The sequence below is a fragment of the Gracilinanus agilis genome, chromosome 3 (assembly GCF_016433145.1).
Source record: "Gracilinanus agilis isolate LMUSP501 chromosome 3, AgileGrace, whole genome shotgun sequence".
NCBI classification, from domain to species: Eukaryota; Metazoa; Chordata; class Mammalia; order Didelphimorphia; family Didelphidae; genus Gracilinanus; species Gracilinanus agilis.
Window position 1 is genome coordinate 297,777,133 of NC_058132.1, and position 23,077 is coordinate 297,800,209.

Consider the following 23,077-nt stretch of genomic DNA (forward strand, 5'->3'; position numbering starts at 1 on the left):
GACCATGTTATAGGGCATAGAATCATTGCAAACAAATGCAAAAGAGCAGAAATAATAAATGTAACCTTCTCAGATCATAATGCAATAAAAATAATAATTAGTGAGGGCACTTGGACAGGAAAATCAAAAACTAATTGGAAATTAAATAATATGATTCTTCAAAACCAATTTGTCAAAGAAGGAATCATAGAAACAATCAACAATTTCATTGAAGAAAATGACAATGATGAGACATCCTACCAAAATCTGTGGGATGCGGCCAAGGCAGTAATCAGGGGGAAATTTATATCCTTGAGTGCATATATTAACAAATTAAGAAGGGCAGAGATCAATGAATTGGGCATGCAACTGGAGAAGTTCCAGGCGAACTGGAGAGAACTCCGGGAACTGATGCAGAGTGAAAGGAGCAGAGCCAGAAGAACTCTATACACAGAGACTGATATACTGTGGTAAAATTGAATGTAATGGACCTCTGTACCAGCAGCAATACAATGACCCAGGACAATTCTGAGGGATTTATGGTAAAGATGCTACCCACATTCAGAGGAAGGACTGCAGGAGAGGAAACATATAAGAAAAACAACTGCTTGAACACATGGGTCGGGGTGGACATGATTGGGGATGTGGACTCGAAATTACCACACCAATGCAACCACCAACAATTTGGAAATTGGTCTTGATCAAGGACACATGACAAAACCAGTAGAAATGTGCGTCGGCCATGGGTGGGGGGAATGCGGGGGGTGAAGGGGAAAGTAGGAGCATGAATCATGTAACCATGTTAAAAATGATTATTAATAAATGTTAAAAAAAAAGTGGGAGAAAAAATACATCAAATAATATAAAGAGCTCATATATGCCTGAACTCTATAAAACCCTGAACACACAACCATACTTAAAAGGCAAAAAGAAAACCAAAGCAGCAGAATTTTAGACACAAAAAACAATTTTTACTTGCTTTTTAAATTCACTTTTAACTTTCTTAAATGCTAAAGACATACGCAAAATGTTATTCTTTATCTTTTGTTTATTTAACTGTGTTTTTAAGTAGGTATTAAGGTTACTATTATTTAAAAACAAAACTAAAAAAAGAATGGCAAGAGTTTGACTAGTTCAAAAATTGAATCAAAGATGATTCCAAAGTTCTAGGTTTGGAAGATGGGAGAAGACTGATGGGTAATATTTAAGAAAGAAGGGAGTACTTCTTACCTAGCAAACATTGGGGATTGTCAGCTTTCCGAACCCTCACAGACCAATGTGGAGCTTGAATAGGATCCAGATCCCTAAAAACACACAAATACACTAATAACGTTAATTTTAAGTGTTCTAAAAATATAACCAAATTCAGTTTAGTAACACATAAAGCAGAAAAACGAACATGTAAAAATCTACTTAACTTCATTATTAATATGATATATAAAACATATACTACTTGGCCATGAAAAAGGAAAAAATTATGGCACACAAACATACTTAATTCACAGGTTAGAATGGTATAATAAAGTATAGTGGAATCATTACAATTAATTAGAGTGCTAGACTTGAAGTCTGAAAGACTTTGTTTCAAATCCTATTTCTAACATTAGCTGATCATAGGCAAATGACTTAATTTTTCTGAACTTCAAGAACTCTGAGACTCTTAAGTTTTAGAGGGTTTTGAATTTACACCTACATAAGGTTTCCATACTGATAATATCATACGTCTTTGATACGATGATTTAAGAAAAAAACTAACCCATCAGAGTAAGAGTAATCAGTGGTACAATTATTTATTTGGATAATTAAGATTATAACATATTTTAAGGTTTATAAAAGTATTTTCATCCCAACAACTTGCTGAGATGGATTGTATTTTATATATATGTATATATATAGCTAAGGAAACTGAGGCTCCTTCAGGTGAAATGAGTTATTCACAGGCCCATGGCTAATAAGCAGCAGAGCCAGGATGTGAATCTAGGTCTTAGGCACTGAAACACACAAATAAATGTTCTTTGAACTACCACTAAATTTCTTTTGATGACATCTTAAGAATAACCAAAAAAAGTAAAAAGTGAGACTATCAGGTCTGCCCAGTAACATCTAATTAGTCATATTTTTATATTGCTATCCATCAAAAGAGGAATGTAAAAATTTGCAAAAGACAAAAAGTATTCAACTTCTCCATGCTTTAAAAGACATCAGAGTCCTTGAGACAAATTGTTTTGCTCCTTGAGCACACTATTCCTAAATAATTCCTCCCATAATTTCAAGTAGTATCTACATCACTGGACTAGATGTTACATAGACTTGATCATATAATCATAAATGTCTTGATGCTATTCCAAAACATTCTACTAATTATGTCACTTACTAATATTTTGTGCAACTTAAGATTTTCTTTAAGGTAATTTCTCTTTCTCCCTCTTTCTCTCTCTCTCTCTCTCAAACACACTTATCTTCCATCTTGGAATCAATACTGTATATTGGTTCCAAGGCAGAAGAGTGGTAAGGGCTAGGCAATGGGGGTTAAGTGACTTGCCCAGGGTCACACAGCTAGGACGTGTCTGAGGCCAGATTTTGACCCACAACCTACCGTCTCTGGGCCTGACTCTGAATTTACTGAGCCACCTAGCTGCCTCCTCAGGTAATTTCTCTCCAAAAAAATAAATTAAATTTGTATGAATAATTAATTTTTCATGTTTAATAGCTTTATGAAGGACTCTCTTCATGGAATAAGGGTTACTCTCTCTATGAGTTTGTTCACCCCTAATTCCTCCCCACACTAGCAGGTCTGGCTTTCTAGAAAAGAACCATTACCATGTAGTTTGATTCAAAATCTCTTAAGATCTTAGGGATAAGCCTGTGATAGGGAAATATACTCCATTCTATTACCTCTTGAGCACTCATTCACTTCCTTTTACATAAAACTCACCATGATACCAATAAATATCAAAAACAACTCTTTACTTAATAACAAAGCAAAGTCAATTAAGGTTACTATAATATATTTTTTTTAAATATATTTTATTTATTTTTAACACTTAACTTTCTGTGTATTGGCTCCTAGGTGAAAGAGTGGTAAGGGTGGGCAATGGGGGTCAAGTGACTTGCCCAGGGTCACACAGCTGGGAAGTGTCTGAGGCCAGATTTGAACCTAGGACCTCCCATCTCTAGGCCTGGCTCTCAATCCACTGAGCTACTCAGCTGCCCCCTACTATAATATTTTTAATATAGAAACAAAACAGGAATAATCAACATGTCATAGTTTCCTTAACCATATAATACAATTCTCAGAAGGTTGTTGGGATGAAAACATTTAACAACATTATCTGGGTATCTGCACTGACTTGACCAATTTTTAAATGAAGATATACTGATGAAAAAATGAACTGGCAAATATATATGGCAATTAATATTACTTATAAAGTATTTACTAAATTCATTAATTTACTTACGAGTAAACATCATTATCCACAATGATTCCTTCAGTAAGGTGAGGCCATGTAGTTGCTAAATGGAGCTCACTAAAATAAGCAAAAAAAGTCAACAAATAAGGGCCAAAATCAGTAACATCCTGAGAAAAGTAGAGGGGAAAGAAGTTTATAATAATCACAACCTACAATGTCCTTCCTCTCCCAATCATTTATAAGGGATCAAAATTCTACCATCATTTCCTTTTGTAAAGCATGTACTTTCCTTTTTCCGTTTTGTTTCCCCCTTCTGTCCGCTTAATTACTATTTCGCTATTGTTACTATTATTTCTTCACTTCATCAGAGATACATTCAAAAGAAAACAACTTTTAAGAAATTATTCCTTTCACTATTAATGAAAATAATATTGGTCACTCTACATATCACTAAAGTATATACTTTTTGGTTAAGTGGCCTCCACTAGACCCTCCTTTCCTAAGATCTTATCCAAGTATATAAAACATTTACAAGAACTTCAAATCTATTTAATATGTTATATGGCTAGTATAAAAAAGCATTGTCACTGAATGAGTATAGTGATTTCTTACATATTAAGTAATAACTTCTCAACAACTGTAGGCAATTCATTATAACCAGAGTCTCAGATCACTATTCCTAGAATATTATTCATTAAAATAGGTGACAGTGTTACTCAGAGATAATCTAAAGACACTACTAATTTAAAAAAATTTTACTTGGGGCTATAACTTCAATGGTAAAAATAAATTCTTACCTAATAGGATCTTCACAGGCACCAAATGGTAACTTCCCAAATTCTAAGCCTCCAACTTCTCCTCCAATAATGGCATCTAAATCTGATTTTGACAAAACAATATGTAGATACAGATATATAGATAGGAAACACAGCCAATTTAAATCTTTAGAGGATAAATTTTCTAATTCTTCAAGATCTATCCTAAGATCATGTAGGTGCACAGAGCAACCTAAAATTAAAACCAGGCCTACATGTACATTAGGCTGTAGCCCTTTAAGATAACCCAAATCTAAACTGTTTGAATTTGTGAAAAAAGGCAAATCCAACAGCTTGATAATGAAAATAAGGAGGAAGAAGAGGAAGGCTTGGATATGGGAGAGTCAGAGGGAGAAACTGTCAACCAGAAGGGCCTGCTCAGGCCAGGCTCACAAGACTGGGTGAGGGACAGCAGAGGATAGGCAGAAAAGTTCAGAGTCCTGGCCTAGTATGCATAAGCTAGTCAAGGCTTGCCAGAGCATGGACAACAAAAATGAAACTGCCATTCAACTAATCATTTATTCCATACCTTCTCTGAGACAATATCATTAAATAGAAGAGTGCCATTGTTAAAGAGTCAGGAAACTCAGATCCAAGGTCTATTATTTATGTAACTCTGGGGAAATGGTTTAAACTCTGAACTTGGTTCCTCATCTATAAAATAGGATTATTAACACTGTTACTTCCATTGGGGTTTCTCAAAAATATACCAAAACAAAACAAAACAAAAAACCTCAAAGAGAAAGACCAGTGCTTGCTGTGAGAGAACCTTCCTCAGCAGAGGAAGTGATCCAAGGACAAGTTTCTTCCAGTCTTTAGAATTCAGTTTCTTATCTGTAAATTGGCCAGAGCATTATGCACAATAAAGCTGTTTGCTAGGTGTCAGCAAATTAGAGTTCAAGTCCTTTCACTGCCCTGATGTACATGGTAAGATAGTGGGAAAGAACATGGAATTTTGATTCAAAGTTCCTGAGGTTAAATTCAAGCTTTTCTATTTACTATGTGACTTTAGGCAAAGCATCTAATTTCTGAGGATCTAAGTTTCTTGGGACCTTTAAAGTCTCTTCCAGCTCTTAATCCTATGAGTCTATTTACTATTTTGTTTTTGTTTCTTTTGAAGCATAAATTACTTCTTTGTATACTAAACTTTTTAAAGATCAAGGGTCTATTATCACCCTTTACAAAACAAAATATTTATTTACATAGTACTTTCTAGTAAACTATTTCTGTGAAGCAAAGGCAAGTCTGAGAAGTTAGGAAAGAAGCATTTATTAAGTGCCTAAAATGAGCAAGGCTTTGTAGTGCTAAGTGCTTTAGGATATTTTCTCATTTGTCCCTCAAAACCACCCTAGGTGGTAAGTGCTATTATTTTTCCCATTTTATGGTTGAAAAAACTAAGGCAGACAGAAATTAAATTATTTGCCCAGAGCCCACACAGCGAGTAAATGTCTGAGGCTGAATTTGGACTCAGGTCTTCCTGACTCCAAGACTACCACTTTATCCATTGTCACTTAGCTGTCTCTAAAAAAGCACTTTGCATTTATTATTTCATTTTTAGAATATGTTTTATAAAGGATTAGACCACAATTAACATACATCAATTTTTTCATTAGTTACAGAACTCAATACACAATATCTTTTCCATTACCAATGAACATTTTCTGTTTGAGAGTGTACAATATAATACAATTAGTCCAAAGAAAGCTTTTTCCACTGTAAAGGTAACTGTCAGTTCCGCAATTTGGTTCAATACCAAAGGTTTGGGAAGGTTGAGAGGGAATATGTCAGCAAATCAACCTAAAGGCATAAGGCAAATACTCTGAACACAAAAAGAACCCAACCCTTTTGAATATTTCCATCAAAAGAATTTACTTCTTTAAAAAAAAAAAAGTTATGTGCAATTTGTAATCATATGAATTGCAATAGATAAACTACTAAAATTAAAGCTTATTGTTCAGTTTTGAGAGTCCAATTTGCTTTTCTGATGTTCATCTACAGTCTAAATAAATAATTAAAAATTATAAAGTCCTTACATTCAGTTAATTTCTACAATTTAATTACTTAGTGCATTAGATTTTATTAAAAGGCAATTTATTCAATTTTCCTTACTTTTTAAGAATGATTATGTTAATAACTGGCACAATAATTAACAAGTTTCACAAAATGTGGATTTTTGAAGATACAAAAATAGAAAAGGCACATAGTATATGAATAAAAATGGGAAAGTAAACTATTGTTAGAATATAACTGTAGAAAAATTTTCATGGGCTTAAGATTTTTTTGTATTAAACTTTATTTTATTTTTTCCCCAATTACTTGTAAAAACAACTTCCAACATTTTTCAAATATTGAGTCTTAAATTCTCTCTCTCCCTGCAACCACCCACCCTACTTGAGATGGTAAGCAATCTCATACAGATTTTACATGGGCAATCATGTAAAATTTTTTCCATATTAATCCTTTTGTAGAAGAAAACTCAAAGAGAATTGCTTTAATTTGCATTTCTCTAACTGGTTAGTTGGTTGTTGTCTTTTATACTTGAAGAGGTTCAAATTGACACCATGATGTCAGGGTCAGTTTTCACTATGTCCAGTTGTGGCTGATTAGATCAATATGAGCTTGGAAGGCTCCACTATAGGTTGGGCCCAAACAGAGTATTTTTTTTTTCTTTTTGAAAAAATTTATTTAATTAATTGATTTAGAATATTTTCCCATGGTTACATGATTCATGTTCTTTCCCTCAACCCTTCCCCCTCACCGTAGCTAACAAGTAATTCCACTGAGTTTTACATGTGTCATTGATCAAGATTTATTTCCATATTTGCATTAGGGTGATCACTTAAGAGTCTACATTCCCAATAATATCTCCATCGACCCATGTTATCAAGTAGTTTTTTTTCTTCTGTGTTTCTACTTCCACAGTTCTTTCTCTGGATGTGGGGATAGCACTCTTTCTCATAAGTCCTTCAGAACTGTCCTGGATTATTGCATTGCTGTTAGTAGAGAAGTCCATTACATTCGATTATACCACAGTGTATCTGTCTCTGTGTATTATGTTCTCCTGGTTCTACTCCTTTCACTCTGCATCAATTTCTGGAGGTCTTTCCAGTTCACATGGAATTCCTCCAGTTCCTTATTCCTTTGAGCACAATAATATTCCATCACCAGCAGATACCACAATTTGTTCAGCCATTCCCCAATCAAAGGGCATCTTCTCATTTTCCATTTTTTTTTGCCATTACAAAGAGCGCAGCTATAAATATTTTTGTACAAATCTTTTTCCTTTTTATCTCTCTGGGGTATAATCCCAGCAGTGGTATGGCTGGATCAAAAGGCAGACAGTCTTTTAAAGCCCTTTGAGCATAGTTCTAAATTGCTATCCAGAATGGTTGGATCAATTCACAACTCCACCAGCAAAGCATTAATGTTCCAATTTTGACATATCCCCTCCAACATTTATTACTTTCCTTTGCTGTCATACAAATAGAGAATATTAACATTTGATGGAGCTATCTCCATATCTGCACAGCTAATATTTCTTTTGAGCTACTATGATTCTGTTTTGCTCAATGAGCACAACAACTACTTTGATGTGGGCACATCATGCTAAGTAGTCCTATATATCTCCTATGTTTCACAATCATTACCAAAGTTCTTCAGAGACCTTGAGAGTGTCTTTGTATCACTTCTGACCTCTGAGCTTTTGCCTTTTTTGAAATCTCTGTAAGAGTCTCTTAGGCAAATGTATGTTTGGCATTAAATCAAAGTGGCCAGCCATCAGAGTTGTGCTCTCTGCAGCAAAGTTCAATGCTTAGCAGTTCAACTTAAGAAAAGACCTCAGTGTCCAGTACCTTATTTTGCCAGATGACCTTCAGAATCTTCCTAAGGCAATTCAAATTGAAATGGTTCTGTTTTCTGGCATGGTACAGGTAGACTGTCCAGGTTTCACAGGCATTCAATAATAAGGTCAGCCCAATGGCTCTATTGACCTTCAGTTTGATAGATGACCTGATACCTCTTCTCTCCCACACATTCTTTCAGAGCCTCCCAAACTTTGAGCATCAACTTCATCATCTATGAGGACATCTCTGGAAAGTATACTGCCAAGTAAGTTAACTTCTCCACACTATTCAAAATTTTTCTATTTGATGTTCCCAATGGTTTCATATATGGATTGTATGGTGCTGGCTGGTAAAGAATCTCTATTTTTCAAGGTGTTAATGGTTAGGCAAAAATTAGCACTCAATCCATATTCTATTGCACTGAATACACAATCATCTGTGAACAAAAAGTTGACCACCAAATCTCCCTCCAGTTTAATTTTGTCTTATAGCCTTTTTAAGTTAAATAGTTTACTATTAGTGCAGTAGCTGACCTTGATGCTGTTTTAATGCACATGGTAGGCAACCATCAACTTAAAACAACATTCTAAAAAGCAGGGAACAAACCACACAGCTCTGCTTCATTCCACTGGGTGTTTGGGAAAGTGTGAGAGCATCATCCATTATCCAGAACCTGTGTAAGCATGCCATCATGAAACTGATGTGCAATACTAATAAACTTCTCAAGGCAGTCAAATTTCACCATGATCTTCCACAAACTCTCACAACTGATAGTATTAAAGGCTTTGGCCAGAATGACAAGTGTTGGGCACAGACCTCTGGTCTGCTACTGGCATTTTTCCTGGAGTTGTCAGGTAGAAAGCACCATGATGACCATATCATGACCCTTTCCGAAGCTACACTGGATCTTAGGTAGATGACCATCTTCCAGGTGAAGAATCAGTCAACAAAGGAGGACTCTGCCAGAATCTTAACGACTCAGATTTGGCATAATGATCAACCATAATTACAAAAGATTATTATTTTTAAAAATCCTTACCTTCCGTTTTGGAATCAATACTGTGTATTGGTTCCAAGGCAGAAGAGCAGTAAGGGCTAGGCAATGGGGGTTAAGTGACATCCAGGATTACAAAGCTAGGAAATATCTGAAGCTAGATATGATCCAAAGGATTGTTGATGAAACATATTACTCACCTGTAGTTTAGAGAGATGAAAGCCTGAAGAATGATGAACTATGTATGCATATATATGTACATATATAAAAAATTATTTTCCTTGATTACACAAATTTTTGCAACTGAGTTTTGTTTTTCATTGATTTTCATTCATTCTCAAATGTGGATGAAGAGGTGGGGAGAAAGTGTAGATTTTTGCTAATTAAAATTTTAATATAAAATAAAACCAAGAGTCAATATTATATTTAATAGGGATAAACTAGGTCTTTTCAATAAGAGCAGGAGTAAATCACAGAATACATTATCATGATTGCTATTTGATAGAAAGTGAGAAATGCTAGCTAACATGCTGAAGCAAGAAAAAGAAAGAGAATAAATAGACAGAGATAATAAAATTATAATTTCTTGCATATGATATGATGGTTCACTTGGAGAATTCTAGAGTCAACTAAAAAACTAACTGAAAAAAATCAACAAATTCAACAATGTTATAACATATAAAAGAAGCTCACATAAATCATCAGTTCTATATAATATAACTAATAAGAAGAAACAGAATGAAAAGTTCCAGAGAAATTCCATTTAAAATAACTATGGACTGTATAAGATTTGAGAATTTTTCTGACAACATACACATAGGAATTATATGAATACAAATCCAAAACCCTGTTTATACAAATAAAGGCAGATTTAATTAACTGTAAAAACAGCAATTGTTCATGGGAAGGCTATGCCAATATGATAAAAATGATAATACTAATTTAAATTAATGTACTTATTCTGTGTCATGCCCAAACTAGGGAAATAGAACTAGGGAAAAAAATAAATTCATCTAGAAGAACAAAAAGTTAAGAATCTCAAGGGAAAAGGTGAAAAACTTCATCCTTCTTGAATTTTCTATGGCATTGGACTCTGTTGGCCATCTCCTCAAGATACCCTCTTCTTCCTCAGTTTTTATGCCATTGCTCTCTTCTGGCTCTCCTCCTGCCTCCCTTTATATTTTCTCTCCTGGTAACCACATGAGCTCCTTTAAGAAATCATCTCTGTGCAAAAAATGACTTCTACTCTCTTCCTTGATCTCCAATCCTACAATACCATGTGTATCCTAGACATCTCAATTTTTAGATGTCTTTTAAGTATTTAAATTCAACATGTTTAAAACAGAATTCATTTATTCCCCCCACTTCCCCAATTCACCCCTCTTCTGAATTTCCCTATTTCTATCAAAGGAAACGCTATCTTTTAGGTACCATTTGGTTCCCAAGTCTTATTGCTTTTAATTCTGTAATAAACCTCATGTTCTTCCCCTTCTCTCTCTTCATACATTCCCTCATTCCAGTTCAGGATGGGGATTTTTAAAATAAAAAGTTAAAAAAAAACCATGGAAAAAATGTAGGCCACAAAAACTTCCACTACTTGCTAAAGTCATATTTAAACAATTCATCATCAGTAAGTACATATGTATCTATTTTCTTCCTTGAAATAATATTTGTAAAGCTCTTAACAGAGAGAACTTGATATATAGTAAATCCTAAATAAATGCTTGTTCTCTTTTCTTCATTTTTATCATCTCTTCAAATTTTACAGTTCATAAATCAAATCTTCTACACATCTGTTCTCAACTTATAAATGTGGCTTCTCTTAGGTTTAATTTTAGAATATAATTTTAATCATTCACTATATGCCAGTTTATAGCAGTAGGGTGATTCTATATAAAATTAGTTTTCAAAGATAGACTGTCACAATATATGGTAAATGTCACCCTCATTTAAAAACAAAAGAGCTTTTTAAGGAAAAAGGATGAAAGTGATAAAGAACATAGAGAAATCAGATATATAAATGAACAAAGATATGTAATTTAAAACAAAAAAATTCTAAATAAAATTTTGACAGAATATTTCCTTTTATATTAATGCCACTAAAACATCTAAAACATTATCAAACAAAAAGTTATCTTTTCTTACCTGGTGGTTGTTGAGGCCAAAAGTATTGTAGCCAGTCCTGAAGTACATAAGTAAACCGAATAGCTATGCTCACTGGAGGCAATGGTGTTAAAGGACATCCCTGGGAAATTAATGCAAAAATAGGCATCATGTAAATACTAAGTAACATATAAATATTTGTTAAGTAAATTTGTTATTCCTGTGAAGCTGACTTCCTATAACCATATGTAATATTTTACATTTATTTCTATTAAATATTCATTTTTATTATAGCTAGTCCAATGTTTTAGTCCGTTGAGATCTCTTTCCAACAAGACTCTATTCCCTAAGTATGTGAGTGGTTCCTCCTAGCTTTTGGGCCATCTGCAAATCTCAGAGTGGCCATTTATGTTAGAATTTATATAAATATTGGCTCTAAAGCAAAAGAGCAGTAAGGGCTAGACAACTGAGTTTAAGTGACTTGCCCAGGGTCAGACATCCAGGAAGTGTCTGAAGCCAGATTTGAACACAGGTCTTCCCAACTTCAGGCCTAGAGTTCAATGTACTGAGCCACTTAGGTATCCCTTTACTCAAGGACAGGTGAAAATATTCAAACAATAGTAAAAGATAAAGCACACATCAGGGGACATAGGAAGCATTCCACTAAAAAATTCCTTCCAAAGTGACAAGAAATCAGTAATGACAACTCTCTGAGCACAGCCATTCAAGAAGTTCAGAATCCATCTAATCATATTGTTATCTAGCTTACATTGATATCAAACAGTTTGCTAACATCTAAGCAAACTATTTTTAGCAATATCCTGTTTTGCCAATTTAGTTACTATTAAAAATGGTAAAAATATTAAGTCTGTCATGACCTGTTTTTTATGAAGTCATGCAGACTGTAGAATCCATTCTTTTCTTTCTTCCTCTTTCTCTTTTTTTAAACTGGGCCATATGTCCTTCTCCAGGCCTACACTAAAAGGCCTATTCTCTACAGTCTTTCAAATATCACTGATAGTAGTAATATAACCCTGGGTTCAAGAAATAATAATCCATTTTCTGGCTGAAGTTACCCACTCTGCCTACTTTTCCTAATTTAATTGTTTTGTTAGTCACCAGGGGATGATCAATCAAGATCCAATCATTAGAGTTTTATAAAGGAAAAATATTACAAAATCTAGTAATGACAACAAAGTGATATCCACTAATAGTAAGATAAAGGACATTTTTCCCCAATAGGAATAATTCATTATAAATATCTGAATTTTCAAACTGGATCACATAATGACAGCCACCATATATATTAAGGTCAAGAGCTGTGTGGCAAAAGAGAGCCGGACTTCAAGCCAAGAATACTCAGATTCAAGTCTTACCTCTAATATATACTGGTTGTATAACCCTGGGCAAGTCATTTAAACTCTGGGTTTTAGGCCATTCTTTAAGACTAAGTTGCGAAGACCCTAATCTGCAATGGTAGAGGGAGTTTATTCAACTGTGAGTTCTTTTTAATAATGAAAAATCAAAGGTCTAGTCCTAATTCCTAACCTTTTAGGTTTAAAAGGTCCTTTTTTCATAACACTGTGAGGTATAGTATGAGAATTAGTTCAGTTTTTATAGGGAAGAAAAATGAAGAACCAGAGAGGTAAAAGTAACTTGCCCAAGGTCACAATACTAAGAAGGGTCACAGCTGGGAAATGAAGTTGAGTCTAAGTCTAATATACCAAGCTGGACTCTCACATTCATGTGGTAGTTCCTCATGTAATATTATAGGCTGCTCTGTTAGATATATAAAATACCCAGGCAATAGGAAAACAAGACAAGCAGAGATGAAAGCTAAAAGCAGAGAGCTAAGAGAAGCATAAAACACATTACTATGTTTTAGATATGACCAGAACTAAAGGAAGATCAGAGGGTTAGAAGGGATCACCACAACATCAGAATGAGAATTGAAATGTCAAGAGGGTATATATACCACAAGAATAAGAATCCTTTTGTGCCAACCCACCTAGCAGTAGAATCTTCATGCATATCAAAAAATTTCAGCTATTTGGGAGTTTGGACACAGAAAATTCTTATAATTTCATAATAGAAGTTAATAAGAAAATAGCAACTACACTAATACATTTTATAGTTGATCTTACTTACTGAGAGATGGATATAAGAGGAGACTTACAGTAGGCAGAAAGACCAGAAATTGGACTTACCTTAAAAGTAGGCTTTTAAATATCATACATTAAGAGCAAATATTTAATTCTATTAAATATAATTATCTTTCAATGTAGATTTATGAGATTTTTAGTAGTAGAAAAGAGCTAATTTATCATTTTAGTAGGACCCCCCCATCTGCAAGAGATAGTTCTAGGACCTACTACAGATGGTCAAAACCATGGATTATAAGCAAAAACCTGCTGACCACACATATAACGTGATTTTTTTGTACATATATATGTATAAAATTTAATTGATAAATTAAGCACAATGAGACATTGCCAATATTAAATCAAATATAGCATATATTACTATATAGTACTGTATAGTAGTTCCCCCCCCTTATCTAAGGGGGATATAATTCAAGACTCCCAATGAATGCCTGAAGCCACAGATGGTATGCAGCCCTATACAGATTGTTCTCACTTTAACTTTTAACACTTTTGTTAACTTTACTGTACGGTACTATATTCTCTCTTTCCCCACACTTGCTTCTTAACTCAGCATTCCACAACTACCCACCCCCCACAAAAAATAAAACCCTAAAAAAAAACAACTTCTAACTGAAAGCAGAAGAACTGATGCAGGAGGGACAGCTGGGTGGCTCAGTGGACTGAGAGCCAGGCCCAGAGACAGGAGGTTCTGGTTCAAATCTGGTCTCAGCTGTGTGACCCTGTGCAAGTCATTTGACCCCCATCGCCTAGCCTTTACCACTCTTCTGCCTTAGAACCAATACACTATTGATTCTAGGACGGAAGGTAAGGGTTTAAAAAAAAAAAAAAGAATTGATACATGCACTCTCCACTACTACAAGGCAGGTATACTCTGGTACAGAGAGGAAATCTTTGCTCTACTCTGCCCACTCAGACTGCTGGGTAACTGAAACCAAGGAAAGTGAAACCACAGATAGGGGGAAACTACTGTACGTGTCTTCATAGTCAATCAGAGGCAGAATAAAAAAGGACTCATTTTAAGATTCAGTAGTCTTTACTACATAACATGAAACCATTATAAATTTAAAGAACAAGTAGGCTGGTTTTTACTTAATTATTGAAAAAAATTTAAAAGTCAAATCAAGATAAGCCTGCTATATTATAACTCCATGTTAAGACTAAATAATACATTCACCAACTACAGAAGAAAGAACCAAACTGTCTCTCTGTACTAATATGTAGAAAATAAATTCTAAGAGTTCAAATTCTACAAATTGCAATTGTGATTCTATTTTTATAAAATATAAGCATATTAGAGCCTATAAAGGATCAGACACTAAAATTCTGTTAACATTAGGAACATTAATAAGAGAAAACAGTATTTCTCTCTGAATAATTAAGAGTAAACTCATTTATTTATTTGTTTTTTTTGTTTAAATCATAAGCACGGAAAAAGTGAACAAAATTTCTTATCATATTATCTCTCCCTCACCCTAGACAATTTGTCTTTAACTATAAAATACATAAGATTAGATGCTCGGTAAGGTACAGAGGAAGTACCTCAAATCATCTTGGGGTAGAGAGTCATGTACATAGGGATTGGGAAGCCTGATTATGTCTTTAGGCCCTCAACCTCCTCTGACAAAGGAATCTCAATGAAAATGTGTTAGTGATTGGGAGAGAGAAAGAGATCAGGTAAGCATTAATATAACCTTTCAATGCAACTGATTTGTATGTTAATTGTCCTTGATAGGAAGAAAGGAAAACAGCAAAGTAGACATGTCTGAAAAAATCATAATTCCAAATTTTCCCAAGGCATTGCTTTATAAAAAGCAATCAGCACTTGCCATTTTAGGCCAAAAAAGAGGTTCTAAGTAATAAAATTCCTTCTCAGATGAAACTCCCTTAAATATATGCCAAAAAAATCCCAAACTCTACTACTATAAAATATAGGGCTTCATATTTACAGTAGTACTTTATGAAGTTCTATTCTAATAACAAAATTCCCTAAATGGGCTGTCCTATAAAGTGTCCTTTAAGAAACTTCAACATTCCTACAATCCAAATTAATGTACTCAGACAGACATAACATTCAATAAAAAACCATAAATTAAAATTATATGTATTGCCAGAATCAAAGGCATGTTCCCTCCAAATTGGGCTTCCAATAATTCACCTTAAAATCCCTATTTCACAGTAGTCTCTAGCAAGTGTACTATTCTATGGCCTCATCTCCTTCTTCTTAGAGGCCAGGGAGCTGCCCACTTTCTCAAACTTTGGCCCATTCTTTCAAAGCAATATGGGCCAATCCAGTATATTTTCTCCTTTAAAAAGCAACAGGGGTACCTTCACCATACTTCCTCTGAACTTATTCCTTTTATTTAAAACGGTTTGGGCTAACAGTCTCTGTGTTTTAAAAAAAAAAGGAAAGAAAGAAATTATACTTTTTTATTTAAAAATTTAATTTGAATTACAAAGGAAGTAAAAAAGACATCAAGAAGGTCAGCATAGCATTAAACCATATAAAAATCATTTATCTAGATTGGTTACTAAAAAGTTATAATTGGTACTTAGCATTTCTCTTCATATGAGCATCTTATTTAAGATGACAGTAAAACATTTGTTTTCCTAAATAAAAATGCACATAAGTAATTATACAATTACATTACTGAACTTTTAAAAATTATTTATAACATATGGGATTTTTTTAAAGTACCATCTTAGTAGTAAATGAAATTATCTACTTTTATCTGGATTCTTAAACACACCTTCACTTACAATTTTTGATTTGAAGATATCCAACAGCCCTGATAGGTGAGTATACTGATTTGGCACTTTGCGAAGATGAACCATTTCAAAGTCAGTTCGAACTCCGGGACCCTGACATTCCCCTACATACATTCTTCGCCATTTGTGATGTATCTGCACGAAAAGTGGCACCTGACTAAAGAAAGTGGTTAGATGGTTAGCTAACAGGTTACAAGATACTTTATTTACTATTGTTAAGGCCCTAGATATTCTTTTTCCTTCTCTACACAAAGTTGTTTTTCTCCTAGTGAATTAAAGATTAATTAGTCAATCAAGCATTTATTAAAGGCCTGTTATGTGCCAAGCACAGTAGTGATTTTTCTTTATTAATAAATTAAAATGAACCTTTTTTAAAAAGCTTAAACTGAAGTTTTTTATAAACTTAATTTTTAAAACTTAAGTTACTTTAGCATTTTGTGATTTTTCTCCCTTCACAAATTATAATGAAAACCTTAAAAAAAAAACATAGGTTAAAGGTTTTTAGAAACTTATACCTACCAGCCTGTATTTCCCAAGGCAATAGAAACAGAACTCAGAAGAAGATTGCACTTAGATTCACTAAGAACAGCATCATTATTTGCAGCTGGTGCAATTACTACAAATTCACGCAATCCATACCTAAAAGACAAATTTAAAGAAAAATTACATTAGAAAAAAATTTCAGAATACAATAGTTCCTTAAGGTTATTAGCAAGATACATTTAAGAAATGTAAAGATGGGAATTGATTACACTAGAGATCTGCATTTCTTAATGGTAATTTAACATGTAAAAGTTTGAATTGCCTTTGTTTTTTATTTATAGAAACATTCTTATTTGCTTATAGCTTCACATGCTTTATAAATTAGGGAACATATTGCTGAGAAGGAAAGAAACCAAGAAACAGTTTGCCCTTGGAGATGCAGAAAATACTAAGAAAAGGCAAGTTATGATTTTTAAAAAAAAGCATTGAAAAAGTCTAATGATTTAGCAAGAGAAAGGACGGAGAAACTAGGGAACTAAGGTTCCAGAAAGAGTAGGAAAGAAAGGAGTTGTCAGTCAATAGAGAATGAATGGGCAGTTTTTAAAATAAGAAAGGTACAATTATATTTTGAAAATGCCCCAAATCATTCACTACAAAAAATGTAAATTAAAACAACTCAGAGGTTCTATTCATCAGACTGGCAAAAATATCAGAAATAAAAAATGACAACTTTTGGAGGGGTGAGGAGAGCAATAAACACAATAATGGACTATTGTTGAGTCTGTGAATTGATCCGGCCATTCTGAAAAGCAATTTGGTACCATACCCAAAAAGAGATTTAAACGTATATATATATATGCCCTCTGGGATCCAGCAATATCAAAACTAAAAACATACCCCAAAGGATTATACTTATAATGAAGAACTAGAAAATAAAGCAATATCCATCAATTGGGGAATGGCTCAACAAACATAATACATGAATGTAAAGGAATATTAGTACACCAGAAGAGAAGACAAAAGGGATAAATTCAGAATAACCCAGGAAGACTTATATGAACTGATGTGAATGGAATGAAATGAGTACAACTATAACATTTTATAATAGCATTGTAAACGAAAACAACTTTGAAAAACTTGAGAGGTAGCCTAGTTGTTCATTGGATAGGGAGCCAGGGCTAGAGAAGAGCAGTCCTGGTTTCAAATGTAGTCTCAGACACTTCCAAAGATGTGTGACCTTGGGCAAGTCACTTAACCCCAACTGACTGGCTCTTAATGCTTTTCTGCCTTAGTATCCATACTTGATATCAATTCTAAGACAGAAAGTGAGGTTTTAAAAAAAAAGAAAAGAAAGACTTGAGGACCTTGGTCAATAATATGAACTACAGAACAATGATGATGTATCATGATCCCTGATACTCAAAAAGGAGATGTATTAGCATGTATAGAATAAGACATATAGTTTCAGACATGACCAATGTGTGTATTTGATTTGATTTGTTTAATTATTTTTATCTGTTAAAAGGGAGGACTTTTATTTTAGAGGAGAAAAGAAAGTTATTAGAGATTGGACAAGAGTGATAGTGATACAATGGGAGGAAAAAAAAGATCAAAACAGTGGTAAAGGACAGGGAGGTAGCTCAGTGGCTAGAGAGCCAGGCCTGGAGACAGAAAGGTCCTGAGTTCAAGTCTAATGTCAGGTATTTCCTAGTTGTGTGGCTTTGGGTAAATTACTCAACCCCAACTGCCTCACCCTTATTGCTCTTCTGCCTTGGAACCAATATTCAGCATCCATTCTAAGACAGAAGGTAAAGAGTTTAAAAGAAAAAAAACACTGACATCAAGAAATGTTAAAAAATATACAAAAGAGATAAGAAAAAGGTTCAGATGGAAATATGGCCAAGTAGTGTTGGCACTACATGTTAAATTTAATACATACTTTAAAAAACATACGCTATATGTAATAAGAGACTAAAGGTTCATATGCAATTCACTTTCTTAAGTGTAAAAATTCATGGTTGTTGATATTTGTCAAACTCTTAATAGGTACAATAATAAATTTAAAAAAATGTTTTAGAAATAAAATCAACTGAAAAAAGAACTAATACATCTATTGGATACCAAAATATTAAACAATTATTCTCTACTATACATCTGTAGAATATTTATAATACTCCAAGTTGGGAATAAAAAAGAATTATAAAATAACCCTCTTCCTCTCAAATCTTTTTTTCCCTTCCTTTTACTTATTTAACCAGACATGCAACCAAACTTAAGTTTAATCTTTAGATGAAATTCAGCTTTTCAAAAAAATTGAACTTTGGTGTAAAATTTTATATTCAAATGCTCATGTTATATATGGGTTCGTGATGAGATGAGGTAGTACATTTTAATTACATTTTGTGCAGCAAAATTATATTTTACACCTCAGAAGTTTTAGAAAAGGAAAATATTTTCATATACATATCTATAATTCAATTAAATTGATATTCATATTTTAAATACATCTTAAGGGTTATGTAATAAGAGGTACATAAAAAGAGTTTTGGTCCTTTAGTAAATGTTAAGTAAACCTTAAGTTTTTAAATTTTCAAGGACTAGAAAAGTGTGAGATAAATATAGTGTGATATTTCCACTGCATATATTATCTTACATCTATAAGTCAGGCTTTTAAAAAAACTGATATCCATCAAATTGAGGTTTTAGAAATCCCTTAAAGTAAAATATTAATTGCTTATTATATGTATAGAACCAGACTAGCATAGTGTTCTGGAGTATACCACAGAGGGTCTGAAAGAGAGCCCCATATTTCAAAAGAACTTACAATTGTGAAAACAACAATCATGTATATACAACTAGAGAACACAAGTGAATGCAGGATAATGGTTTCAACTAAAGTCACTAATATTCCTTCCAATTTCCAAAATTAAGTGAGTCCATAGTGCAATTTGAGCCAATGTTGCGCAATGAGAACACTGTAATAATCTAGCCTATCAATATATTCTTGATTGTGCCAAAAAAAATAACTGTTAACCAGTAAAGGACACAGGCTATTAGAAGAAAAGAAAGGATGGCTAGTATGGGATTGATTGAATATATGTCTATCTATATACATTATCATCTCACTTAGCTATAAGTCAATTTTCTGGCAATTTCAACTCTCCAGAATATAGATAAAAGGCCTTTGAATTGTCACCAAAAAAAAAAAAGTCTCAGAGTCTATGTACTAAAGGTCATATACTTTTTTATTACTCTTTAGAGAGGCTCTCACTCAAGCTCTCATTAAAACTAATGATTTAACTTAAAACTCAATTCTAAAAAATTTGGTTATCTGGTTTTCTAGTGTAACAAAACAAAAGAGAGAGGTATAAATTATATAACAGCCTTCCAAAATACCTGCTTGACAGAAATAAGAGGCCAAAACAACCTCTACCTCAAAAATTATAGGACCTAAAAAAAATTATAGCAATTTGGAGCTATTCAGAAAAGGGCCAAACAATCCTACAAATTAATAAGAGGAAGGCATAATAAGTTGTGTACAGCAGAGTTAGCTGGCTAAATTGAATGGATCCAGATTAGAATATTACTGAGAAATGTTTAATAAAATAAAAATATAAAGCAGCATAGATACTCTTAATTTGTAGTTTTCTAAGTCAATTTGGGCCCACAAGGGTCCCTTTATATTGAAGTTGGACACTCCTGAATTACAGAATAGCAAAATTGATGTTCTACTAATGAGTAATAAAGAAAAGGAAAGAGTATACTCAATATTATCTGTTTAAGGCAAAGAAATACATAACGCATTTTAAAATCATTTCCATCCCCAAATGGTCAAAATACAAAAAATTTGGGTGCTATAATAATTTTCTATAAACCTTACTTTACAAGCTATAGAAATCTGAGCTGTTCAGTCATCTAGAACATTCACTTACCAGGTATAGTCTACCCTCTAATGAGACTGATAAATGATGTGTTATTGAATGTAGGAGGTACAGATGCCAGATAACAAGTCCCTTTTTCCAGTGTGTCCTAGCATGTTAAAAGAAGTTCAGTTATGTTACAGACTGTGAGACACTGACATAAACTGTGTTGCAGGAAAACAGTAAGAGGGGTCTGCACGAGCAAGTAATAGTCAAACGAACAAAATATTTACTAAGCACCTATGTGCAAAGTGCTCTGTTAGATACTGGGGTTACAAAGGCAAATTGAAAAAGCCAAGGTTCTTAGAAAATGGACATTTTATTAGAAGGATCCAATGTGGACACAATTAAATATAATGTGGTGTAACTTGAAAAGGATGAGAGTAAGGGAAGACTTGTGGAAAGAGAGAATACATGAGCTAAGCAGATATGTAGTGACATGTGGTGGACTGTTTCAACACCTCCCCAACTTCCTTCAGCTAAACTTGAGCTTGAAACAGCTCACAACCAAATGATGAGCATTTTTAAAAAAGTGGAGATGGAAAGGAAATCTAGTCAAACATGGAATCTCAGAGTTAGAAGGGACCTTGGTAGTCACTGAAACAATTCATAACATGAAATATTTCCTTACAAAAAGTCTACTGTTTTGAGTAAATTCACTGCTTCTAATTTTACCCTCTGGAAACAAGCAGAAAAGTTTATTCCTTTCCACATTATAGTTCTTTAAATACTTGAAGATAGTTATCATGTATCTCCTAAGTCTTCTTTTCTCCAGGCTAAACATCCCCAATGCCTTCAAATAATGCATATATGGCATGTTCTCTAAGCTCTTAACTATTACAATTACCCTCCTTTAGAGGGTACATTACTGAATGCTCTGAAGCATATTATCATAGTTCTTTCTAAAATGTGGCACAATACTGTGTGTAACATCCCATCCTGCCTTACAGAGTAAAGCTGGATAATCACTTCTATTTTATCTCAATGTAGCCTAAAATCATATTACTTTTTTTGAATGTCACACACTATACTGTTTATTAATATTGAGCTTGTAGACCACTAAAAACTTTAGACTATTTTCACATGAAATATACTCTAGCCACACATACATTTCATCCTATATTTGTGCTTGCTGGAATCCCTCTTCTATTGTTAACAAATTTCCTTCATCTTAGTCCATGAAATGAACTGAATTCCTCTCATATTGCTTCTCTCTTATAGAATAAAAATAATAAGAATGGCAGCATTTATATAGCACTTTAAGGTCTGTCTCCAAAGTGTTTCTATAAATATCTCATCTGATTCTCACAGGAATCTTGTGAGGAAATCGAGGCTAAGAAAGGTTAAGTGACTTGCCAAAGGACAATTAGCTAATAATTGTTTCAGTGAGAATTCAAACTCATGTCTCTTGCCTCCAAATTGAACATTTTATTCACTGAGCTACCAAGCTATTTTCTAATTGTCTCTTAGGTGCAAAATCTAAGGGCAATTTCTTGATCCTCATCCTTCTTGAGTTCTCTTATTGCTTCTGACACTGCCAAAAACTTTCATTTCCTGGAAACTCTTCTCTAGGCTTTTGTGACATTGCTGTTCTCCAGACTTCCTCTCATTTATATGACCATTCCTTTTCAGTCTTTTTCCTGGATTTCAATCTAAATTATACTGTGGGGAACACTCAGGGGTTCCTAATAATGGGTTCCCCTCCAGCATAAAAATCCAAACTTGGAGCCAGAGGAAAAAAATGTTAAGATGGCGTCTTTATTACTTTCGATTGAAAGGGGACACCTCTCAAGCTAAAGAGCTCAAGAAAATACCCAAGTAGCAGACCTAGAATCTCCAATTTATAGATGTCACAATTACAAACTGTACTTATCTCCCCTCTGCCCTAAATTACCAAGGGCCTTAGGGATTCAAAGCAAGTGCCTTTGGAATGTAAATTGGGCAAGGGAAAGGGGGAAAGAAAGGTTTGCTTAGAGAAAAGGGGGGGGGAGGGTAGCTTTACAGAGGATTTAATGCTAACTTCTAGCTGAGTCTTTAAAATTGTTGGGGTAGAAACTTAAAGGAAAAACTTAAATGAAAAGTCTTAAGACTTCTTAGGTGATTCAGGGCAGAGATAAGGCTCCCAGAAGACACAAGGAAGTCTTTTTTTCCAGGAAATATTTTACAATCTTATCTTCTTTGGTACCAAAAGTATCAAAAGATATGTTTGTTCTGTTGTCCATGCAGACATTGTAACACCTCTGATCTAAATGACTGTTCTTCAAATTGTTAATTTAGGGGACAGAGTTCCAATTGACCAGGAACTTAAGGGGGGGGGGGGAAGATAAGGACAGTTTGTAATTGTGACATCTATAAATTGGAGATTCTTAGTCTGCTCCTTGGGCATTTTCTTGAACTCCTTAGCTTGAGAAGTGTTCCCTTTCAATTGAAAGTAATAAAGCTGTCATCTTTTCATCTTTGCCTTTGGCTCCAAGTCTGTACTTTTGTACTAGGGGTGGAGGGGTGGGGGAATGGACCCACTATTAGGCACCCTGGAGCTTTCCACACAATGCCCATTAACCATAAGTGTCAGAGCAAGCAGATGACTCAAGAGGATAAAG

At 33.9% G+C, this 23,077-nt stretch overlaps 1 protein-coding gene across 1 annotated transcript in view; it reads right to left on the reverse strand.

Annotated features, from left to right (window-relative positions):
* Positions 1-23,077, reverse strand: part of RAB3GAP1 (RAB3 GTPase activating protein catalytic subunit 1) — a 104,621-nt gene that overhangs the window by 53,934 nt on the left and 27,610 nt on the right. Inside the window, exons 6-11 of the mRNA XM_044669132.1 lie at positions 16,594-16,713; positions 16,066-16,231; positions 11,186-11,285; positions 4,187-4,268; positions 3,438-3,506; positions 1,203-1,283 (exon numbers count right to left, since the gene is read on the reverse strand). Coding sequence (XP_044525067.1) covers positions 1,203-1,283; positions 3,438-3,506; positions 4,187-4,268; positions 11,186-11,285; positions 16,066-16,231; positions 16,594-16,713 — 618 coding nt within the window. The remainder of the gene's footprint in view (positions 1-1,202; positions 1,284-3,437; positions 3,507-4,186; positions 4,269-11,185; positions 11,286-16,065; positions 16,232-16,593; positions 16,714-23,077) is intronic.